This window comes from Protopterus annectens, chromosome 5.part0 (genome assembly GCF_019279795.1).
Source record: "Protopterus annectens isolate FY-2018-M chromosome 5.part0, PAN1.0, whole genome shotgun sequence".
Lineage (NCBI taxonomy): Eukaryota > Metazoa > Chordata > Ceratodontiformes > Protopteridae > Protopterus > Protopterus annectens.
This window is the reverse complement of record NC_056735.1, coordinates 981,896,386-981,906,582: the sequence shown is the minus strand read 5'-3', so window position 1 is coordinate 981,906,582 and position 10,197 is coordinate 981,896,386. Positions and strand designations below refer to the sequence as shown.

The 10,197-nt window shown below is 42.9% G+C and overlaps 1 protein-coding gene across 1 annotated transcript in view; it reads right to left on the bottom strand.

The window, feature by feature from the left end:
- Positions 1–10,197, bottom strand: part of TMPRSS2 (transmembrane serine protease 2) — a 396,349-nt gene that overhangs the window by 43,546 nt on the left and 342,606 nt on the right. Inside the window, exon 7 of the mRNA XM_044071951.1 lies at positions 7,503–7,598. Coding sequence (XP_043927886.1) covers positions 7,503–7,598 — 96 coding nt within the window. The remainder of the gene's footprint in view (positions 1–7,502; positions 7,599–10,197) is intronic.

Genomic DNA, 10,197 nt, shown 5'->3' with positions numbered 1-10,197 from the left:
TGCTGAAATTTGGCTTTGTTCCAAGTCGGACTTTCCCAGTACACAAATTTTAAATAAATAAATGTAAAATGCATGCAGACTCCTGTGGCATGATGCTGTTGTCTTTGGAGCTCTATTCAACATATATGTAGTATGAGGAGTTCTAATACCACTCACGAACCCTAAAGGTATTACAAGTCATGTTAATTTTACAAATGTTATATATGAAGGCATTGTTACCTTTTATATGTCTAATTAGTATTTATCACAGTCATTGTTATATAGACCTGCGCATTGCATGGGAATACACTCTTTATGTTGACATATGCTGTTCACAAAAACAAATGCATAAATGGGCTCACATAGGAATATTATCATATGTGTATCACTGTCTTTCAGATGGCCAACAATCTTAGGGGTGACAACTTCTCCCCCAAGGAAAATGACATCATAACTGATGCTCTCTGGCAACATGGATGAGAATCCTAGGCCATTCAGGTGATACTGTATGGAGACATAAAAATCTGGACAGACCTCACCAACATAATCCATACAGTTGAAGGCCACAACTGATCCTGTAATGCCTGTAGATGATGCTGCTCAGACATAATCCTTCATGCAGCCAACAGATGTTACAAGACTGATGGATGCCACCGGTGGTGGAACACCATTGACCTCACCCCAATGACATCACAATATTTTTGGTCTCAATGCATACAGCAAGAGGGGAGTGATGCATCCCCAGTGGTGGAACTGAAACTGGAGCTCCAGGCTGAACATTTATGTCTTTCTTTCCATTGCACGGCTGGGTATAGAGGCAATCACTGCATATTCATGTATTGTTTTTGATCTACAGCAGCAGAGTTGAGCCTTGCATGCACATTCACCTAGAGCAAGGATAACTGTAAGTCTAATGACATATATTGATACAACCGAAATACGACAGAGCATTCCAAACAACATTTGTAATGCTGTCTGCATTAATATTCACAGGTTCATTTACTTTGAGACTAAACCAGGGATCAGCAGGTGAGTGGCTCCATACTGTTACTGTGACCACTACCTTGTTATTGCCTCAGCCTTATTTCATGGCACTGCTGCTTATTTTCATATTATTTACCTAACATTGTACACTACAGATAAATCCAGTGGGGGCCCAAGCTGTGCAGGTTCAAGTGCAGACAGACAGGCAGGTATGTTACAGCAAATCTGTCATAGCATGAATCAATGTGTAGCACACGTGCTACATGACATTTATGTCAATATTTGTGTTGGTGTACAGCTGAAACACTCCTCATGTGAGTATTTACAGCTCATGTACTGTGTTGTATATGTGATGAGGTCAGTATTATTTTTGCTAAATACTTGACTGTTTTGTCTTTCTCTTTACTTTCCCAATGCAGGATCCACAGTACAACCCACAAGCTCTACACAACAGGGGTCTGTCAGTGGTAAGGCAGGGGTCTGTCAGTGGTATGCTATTAACTACATTCCATACCTGTCATTGATGTTATAGGTTCATAGGTTGGTACTGGGCTATCTGCCCGAAGGCATATATTAGCCCAGCCACATTGTGCGGTATTCACCACCCCTTTAGTAGTTTCCTAGACCCTTGTACTAGCATCTAGTACCCTTGGCCCCTATCTAGTAGTGCTGTTGGTGTGATCCCCGGTGTGAGCTTTCTGTTACCCATCCACTCATCAAGGTTCTTCTTGAAGAGTCATAGTGAGGGGCTCTATCTTATGTAGATCGTGACCCTGTTCCATAGTAAGGGAAGTCTCTGCGAAGGGAATCTATCCCTCCAGCATGTTCTATTCATTGTTGTGTTGAGGTTTATATCCCTAGAGCATGTAACTCGAGTACATTTGGTTTTGCTAAGATGGAGCATGTTCAACAATTCTGGGTTGGACATGGATCTGTATGTTAGACAGAGATCGCCTCTGAGAAAGCGGTATGCATCAGAGAACAGTCTTAGCTTTTTCAATCGTGCTGCATAGGGCAACTGTTTGAGGCCAGTAATTCTCTTGGTTAGGTACCTCTGTGGTCTCTCCAGCTGCTGGAGATATCTAGCCAGGTACATTCTAACTGGTGCATTGTACTCAATAATGGGTCTGATGAGGGAAGAGTAGAGGGGCACCATTACATCCTTAGATCTTGATGCGAACCCTTTCATGATCAGATGGGTCACAAAGAAGGATTTTCTAACCACTTTGGCAACATGGTTATCAAAGGAAAGCTGACTATCTACTTGGGTCCCTAGATCCCTTATTTCTTCTTCAGATTTCAGGGGATTACCTCCTATGTTGTAGTTTGCGGGTACTCTGTTTTTACCAAAGGGGGATTACTACGCATTTTTTTGCATTTAGCTTGAGACCATGGCTTTGACACCATGCATCAGTCTCATTTAGGCCCTTCTGGAGGATCTCCACATCAGCTGGAGACTCCCAGTTTGCAGTCATCTGCAAACTTAGTCAGCCACAGCCCTTCCGTGCTTGCCTGTACTTCTGAGAAGTATATGCCAAACAGGAGGGGCCCCAGGACAGAGCCCTGAGGCACACCACTCGTTACTGGTCTGGATTCGGACATAGATCCCGCTACTCTTACTTTATGGAATCTGTCTGAGAGCCAGTTTGTGATCCATCGTGTGACGTAAGGGTTTATGCCCAGGCTGGTGAGCTTATCAATAATACCTGAATGGGGAATGGTGTCAAATACCTTAGCAAGGTCAAGGTAAGCCGTGTGTACCTCCTTTCCCTTATCTATAGCCTGAGTAACTGTCTCAAAGAAATACACCAGGTTCAGGAGGCATGATCTGCCCTTGACGAAGCCGAACTGTGTGGGGTCCAGCGACTGGAGGTTCCCAGTCTCTCCATTTATAATGATTTGCTCCATAGCCTTACAGATCAGACTGGTCAGGCTTATTGGTCGGTAGTTCCCAGGGTCAGTTGTGGACCCACCCTAGTGTAGTGGGACCACCGTTGCCATGCGCCATTTTAAGGGCACATATCCTGTAGAGAAGCTGAGACTGAACAGGGTATTTAGATGTAGGGTTAATTCCTTTTGGAGCTCACGTATGACACAGCCTGGGACACCATCTGGTCCCATGGAGGCAGTGTTTTTAGCTTTAGATAGAGCCTTGTCAACCAATGTATCAGTAATAATTGGACTCACAGAATCCCTGGAATGGTAACAGGCCCTTTAGGTGGTGAGGGGTGGGTGGGGGTGGGGGGAATTTGCACTGAATTTGCAAATTTGAATTTGAATGTTAATTCTGTTGTTGTCCTTTGTTAATACTATGACTTTCCCATTCCTAGGTCAGTCTGCATCCATATAATCAAGTTCACATACAAGTGGTATGTGTATGCCAGACCTTCTGTATGTTTAACTGTGTTCATCTGGTTAATGGTGGCAATGATATGAGCACTAATGCTGTTGTTTTCCATACAAAAGTTAAAGTTCATCATGCTTCAACAGCACCATCTTCTCATGAGGTGTTGTCAGGTGTATATTTTTGTATTCCCCACATATGTCATGTATGTTGGCCTTGTAACCAAGTTATACACTCAATGTGTGTAGATTCATTGAAACATACATGCAGTAGACCTCATGTAAAGTCATTATTATTTGTAAAATTACAGTGAGATATACGTCATATGTCTTTGATGATATCCATCATGTGATGTAGGCACATTGTCCTGATTGGTGTTTTTGTATTTCACAGCATGTCAATTATCTGTACCATCCAGCAGCGCATCCAACGATTATGATGTCGTTCAAGAAGTGTCTCAGCATGGTATTATGGCTCGTGGCACACAGGACCTTGAAGTGTTTGGAGATGTGCCGGTCAACTTATCTAACCATCTGGAGGTTGATGCCATAGTGGATGCTGAACAGAGTGAGGCCATTGACCAACAGACTCCAGCTGAGACCGCATTTGATAGCAGGTCCACACAACAACCAGAAACAGGGCATTGTGGTAGATGTAGGTGAGCAGATGTCACGCATAGCCAGATGTCAGAGGGTGTCCATCTCCTGCTGCAGGCAAATGGTGACCGCAACAGCATCAGTCAGATGTCTGTTCACTTACACATGCCCCAGATCATGTGGCATGCCAGCTGTGTGTCACTGATGAAGGACAAGAGCACAGACATATTGAGATTATGGCTGCAATGGCGATTTAGAATGAGAGTCTGCTAGTTGGGGCACAGTCTGTAGAAACCCTGACCTCTACTGTACTGCTTTAGTATTGTACTACCAGAAGGATTCTACATTCCCTAACTGTGCTCAGCAGATTGCAACATGGGAGAGGCAGGCCTTCTGTGCAAATCCACCACTGACCATTGAAAATCACTGCCTGTGGTCCAACCTGCACAGAATTCAATTGCTGGTCCATCTGTTGTGGCCCACTAGTTACAAGGCATTTAACTTGCAGTCATGCTCCTTCATCTCAACATGGTGTTGTCACCCCATCCATCTCCTCTGTGGAGCAACCAGGGCAACATGTGTCAGAGTGGACCATGGTATGAGATGTCAGTGAGGTCACCCTAGACTGCGTTAGACTGTGTCTAACAGTGTAGTACACATAGCTGGCTCATATTATTGAATTACCACTTTACTGTGATATGTGACTTCTGATATTAAAAGTTCTACATTATGTCATGTGTGGTTTCACTTTTTTCAATTTATTATACTGGAATAGATAGAAATATGTAGCACTGATTTGTGTCCTATACTGCTTTCAATACAGTGATACAACAGTCTGCATGTGTATGAATACCTGTGTCAGTTGCGTCCTGGGTTGATGATCCCTGTTGTGAAACGTTTGCATATGTTCATGTTGTAATATAGATGCAACCTGTGTTGCTGTGGTGGAGCAACACCTGAACATAAATGTTCAGCGTGTGTACTCATGTAGTGCGGCTTGTCACAACTCAAAGATGTGGGTCAGATGCTTCTGCATTGCCTGGGCCTGCACTTGTGGTCAAACCCTATGTTGACTATGCCTGTGTCTTCTGTCCTGTATGTCCTCCTGCTCCTCCTCTAATACCTGTGGGATGTCATCTTAAGACAGCTGGGCTTCTTGCAGGTATCTCACCCACACCTGCTGCTGGAAGACTGCCATGTGCTCTAGTTAGCATGTTGTGCAGCAAGGCACACACCATTATCACCTGTGCTGCCTTTTCAGGTGTGTGCTGCATTGTACCCCCAGATGTGTGCAGACATCTGATCTTAGCTTTCAGTATCCCAAACACATGTGCTATGGTGTTTCTGGTTGTTGCATGTGCTCTCTTTTAGGCCTCCTGTGCAGGGTTGGATGGTTCATGGTAGGATGTTATTAACCACAGCTCAAGTGGATAACCACAGTCTCCTGTTGTGGGGAATGGAAACACGTGGCCAGGATGAATACTGTTGTCAGGGCTTTCATTAGCTTCCATCCTAGCTGTGCTCCTGTACTTACCTAGTAGTATTAGTCCCTCACGTAGTTCATCTTTCTGGAATGCTGCCCTCCATCCACTGTCCCTCCAAATGGCAGCACCATGGACACTTCAAGGGTGTGTTGCCATGATGTTTGTTATACTGCCGTCTGCTGCATACATGAACTGGCAGTTTGACAGATGGCCATCCCTTTCTTTTTATGTGTCAGTCTGCTTTAAGATGTACTAGTGTCTTGATAGGTATGTGTATGTGATCTGCTGCACCGAGTAAATGGGGTAAATTTGCAATACTGTAAAACTGGTGCATTACAGTTACCTGCTCCATGGCAATGGATAGAAGGTGTATCTTCCACCTTGTTGCAAATTGCTTCCAAGAATTTTGCCAGGATACAACTGGCAGCTGTCTGTGATATTCCCACTGCATTCCCCATGTGTCTTTGGAATGTCCCAGATGCAAGTACATCCAGGCTGAGGCACACTTTGGTTTCAAGGAGGAAGGGGTTTACTTGCAGGGTCTGCACAGACATGTGAGGGGCACACATGCTGCAGGCAGTCTGCAACAATTGTCTGTCTAGCTGGTATCTGTCGATTATTTGCCGGTCTGACAGCTGGTTTAGTTGCAGCCTTGCTCTGACTCTAGCTGGCTGCATTCTAGGCTGCACAGCCACAGCCTTATTTATGGCTTGTATCCCTGCAGCCTGTTGCAGTTCATTAACAGCAGACTGCATTTTTATATACTTTTTGGTGTTTTACTACAGATTTTGCTGAAATCCATACTGTTCGTTTGAATTCCTTGGGGTCTATAAAGCATACACTGAGGATTTCAAAAAAGAAGTTGTGATTGTTTGTCACATTTAAGTTGCATTGCATGCACACAATTTGTTTTGGAATTGGACTGGTGTACCCAGAACAACTAATTATCCTATGCTAAATATCTAGATAGTAGGTCTGCCTTCAGCGAGTCTTCTGAAATCGCATCCACAGCAGATGCACTGAAATCTTCCTTGGGTGTGCTGCACTGTCTGCAAATAGCTACTGCAGGCTTTAAGGAATCCGAACCAATGTCTTGCAAATAGTGAGACACAAAGTCAAAAATACGAAGATTTTAAAGCAGAAATAAACGCAACATGAAAGAAAGATATCCAGACAGTTCAAACAGGAGAAGGAAAATCAGGCCTAATAAAAACGAATTTCAGTTTATATGCTACCAATACATGTAACCTTCTACGAACTGCAGAAGGAGGCAATTCTGGGCACATTGCAGGTGCTGAGAAGAGCAGTCTTGGCTAGACTGAAGCAATACTAATTTCATAAATTCTAATTGTATCCTGACTTAGGAATTGGGTCTATTCCCATCATGGCATTAGAAACTCAAAATACACTGAGAAATTATACCGAGAGAGTTTCTGCACTGTTTGCAAAACAAGTTAATTAGTTACAGTAAAGTGTGAACTCTAGAGAGCTTAAGAATACAACTAGAGTGGTCTAACTAGTATAAAATAGGAAACTGCATTTCCTTTTTTTATGTATATGACTACTGCTATACAATATTTTGATGTTAACTGGTTATTGTTAACTCTTCGAACATTTTTTATAACAAGCGCTTGGAATTAATAAAGAATGACAATTCCTTTTCTATCTTTATTTAGTTCTAAACACTGCAATCTTCTCAGCATGCATGCATTAAGATGTTCTTTGTGATGTTGTGGTGTGTGAGAGTAATGAACATCAGAATGGGAAAGGCACAACAGCAGTTTAACAGATGCAGTCCAGCAACTGATTTTTGTTGGAAATATTGTATCATTGCAATTACTTTATGAATGCACGCTTATGTGTACATGCAATATTTAAATACCAATGTAAGGAAGTAATACATTGTTGTTACCTGGTAAAAACAAATGATAACCCTTTGATAAGTAAATAGTGCTTTAACAAAATGCAATAATTCAAAGAGAAGCAAGAGTGTACATTACTGTTTAATTCTGGCAAAAGTGATTTGGTTGTAGTTTTATAGTTTGTTAGTTACCAATAACAACTGACCTTCTCTTACAACACATTATATACACAGACTGATTACAAGCACCATACCTCCAGAAAATGTAGATCCCCAACCAGATATCCAACAGGACTGTGATGATGCAAATACTTGTTCAGCATTAGGTAGGCACACTGGCTTGATTGAATCTGTTAAATGAGAGAAAGAAAAACAGTTTCATCACCTCTTTTTTTTATTTACTTATCATCATTAGTGACTGGGAGGCTCAAGGGGAAGCATGCATATACTCAGTTCAGATGCAGGTACTCGGTGACGGGGTGGGTGGGCTGCTCCCTGGACCCTTTTCGACCACAATCTGGGTATTTCTTTACTGTTTGCAAAAAAAAAAGTTTACATGCTTACAGATTATGTGTGTATACAGTTAATGAGGTTTCCATATACAGATTCTTCAAAATTTTACTTCACCATGACTGTGTGTATTTGAATGCAGGTCTACGGTATATGATTTACATGCACTGTTCAAAAGTTAACATGTTACACTGAGGTTCTTAACAATAAGTCTGGCCAGTTTTATATTGATAACAGGGATCTGCGAACTTGTGTACATTGAAATGTTAGACTAGTCAATCTTACTAGACCTGTCAAATCAGGAGATGAAACAAGAGAAACCAATACGGAACTTAAGTGGATGTGGTTTGCATGGTATTTGTGGAGAAAATTCATATGGAAATTAAAATACTACACACTAATGCATGACCTCCATATTATACTTACTTAAATAACTACTAAGTCAGAATGAGGAAATAGGAAGGGACGGTTGAAGTCTAAATAAGTGAAATGTTATTTCAGTACTTAAGTTCTTAAAAATTGAACACTACATAGGTAAGGTGTTAAATAGGTTCATAGGTTCATAGGTAGATACTAGGCTATCTGCCCTAGGGCATTTATAAGCCTAGCCAGAGTGTATTTGGCTTCCACCTCCCTATTAGATTAGCCTACTGTGCCTCTGTAAAGTAGGTCACAGAAGGTACCCTTTTAAGATTAGTTTACTGTGCCTCTGTCTAGCAGGGACACAGGAGAGATCCCAGGGGTGAATTTGCGATTTCCCATCCACGCGTCCAAATTTCGCTTGAAGAGGGTCAGCGAGGGGCTATGTCTAACATGAATTGGGATTCTATTCCACAGTGAGGGGAGCCTCTGAGAAATGAATCTGTCCCTCCAGCATGTCCTATTTATTTTTGTGCTGAGGTTTAGGTCCCTGGAGCGTGTAGCTCTAAGGACCTTGGATTTTTTGAAGTGGAGCATGTCCATTAATTCTGGGTTTGACATGGCTTTGTACGTCAGGCATAGATCACCTCTGAGCAGGCGGTAAGCAACTGAGTAGAGCTGGAGTTTCTTTAGTCGAGCTGCATAGGACATCTGTTTGTAGCCCATCATCCTCTTGGTGAGGTACTTTTGGGGTCTCTCCAGTTGCTGCAGGTGTCGGGTAAGGTACATCCCAAATGGGGCATTGTATTCAATTATGGGCCTGATGAGTGATGAGTAGAGGGGCACAATGACCTCTCTTGATCTAGATGCGAACCCTTTCGTGTTAAGGTGGGCTATATAGAAGGTCTTTCTAACCACTTTGGCAACGTGATTATCAAAGGAGAGATTACTATCTACGTTGGTCCCCAAATCTCTAATTACTTCTAGAATAATTAATGGATTACCACCTACGTGGTAATTTGTGGGCACCTTGTTTTTCCCAAAGGGGATGACTATGCACTTTTTAGCATTTAGCTTGAGGCCGTGGCTCTGGCACCAAGCATCCATCTCTGTGAGACCCTTTTGGTGGATGCTTGTGTCAGCTGGAGATTTGATTATGGCCCCCAGTTTGCAGTCATCTGCGAACTTTGTCAGCCATAATCCCCCCGTGTTAGCCTGAACCTCAGAGAAATATATACCAAACAAGAGAGGTCCCAGAACTGAGCCCTGTGGGACGCCACTTGTAACTGGTTTGAATTTGGACATGGCACCTGCGATTCTGACCATGTGGGTTCTATCTCTGAGCCAGTTTGCAACCCATCTTGTGATATAGGGGTTGATATTTAAGCTGGTAAGCTTATTTATGATGCCCGAGTGGGGTATTGTGTCGAAGGCTTTTGCGAGGTCCAGATAGGCTGTGTGGACTACCTTGCCCTCATCTATGGTTTTGGTAACTGTTTCAAAGAAATCAACTAGGTTTAAGAGGCAAGATCTGCCCTTAACAAAGCCAAATTGGGTAGGGTCCAGTGTCTGGAGGCTCCCAATGTCTTTGTTTATGAGTTACATGATAATACGCTCCATAGCTTTACAGACCAGACTAGTCAGGCTTATGGGGCGATAGTTTCCGGAGTCCGTTGTGGCACCACCTTTGTGGAGTGGGACCACTGTAGCTGTACGCCGTTCTTTGGGTACATATCCTGTAGTAAGGCTAAGTTTGAACAGTGACTTAATGTGAGGGTTCAGTTCTTCTTGGAGCTTGTGCAAGACACAGCCTGGGACACCGTCCAGTCCCATAGATGCTGTGTTTTTTGCTTTGGAGAGGGCAGTTTTCACCTGTGCATCTGTGATGTCAGGGAGGTTACATTCAGTTGGGATAGGCATTTGCTCCTTTGGGGGGGAAGGGGGGGAGAAGTTTGCGCTGAATCTGTCTGCCAAGATGTTGGCTATGTCTGTAGGTTCGGTATATTTTGTACCGTTATGCAACAATTCAGAGAATATCTGGGAGTTTCCACCCATGTTCCTGACATAACTAAAGAAGGC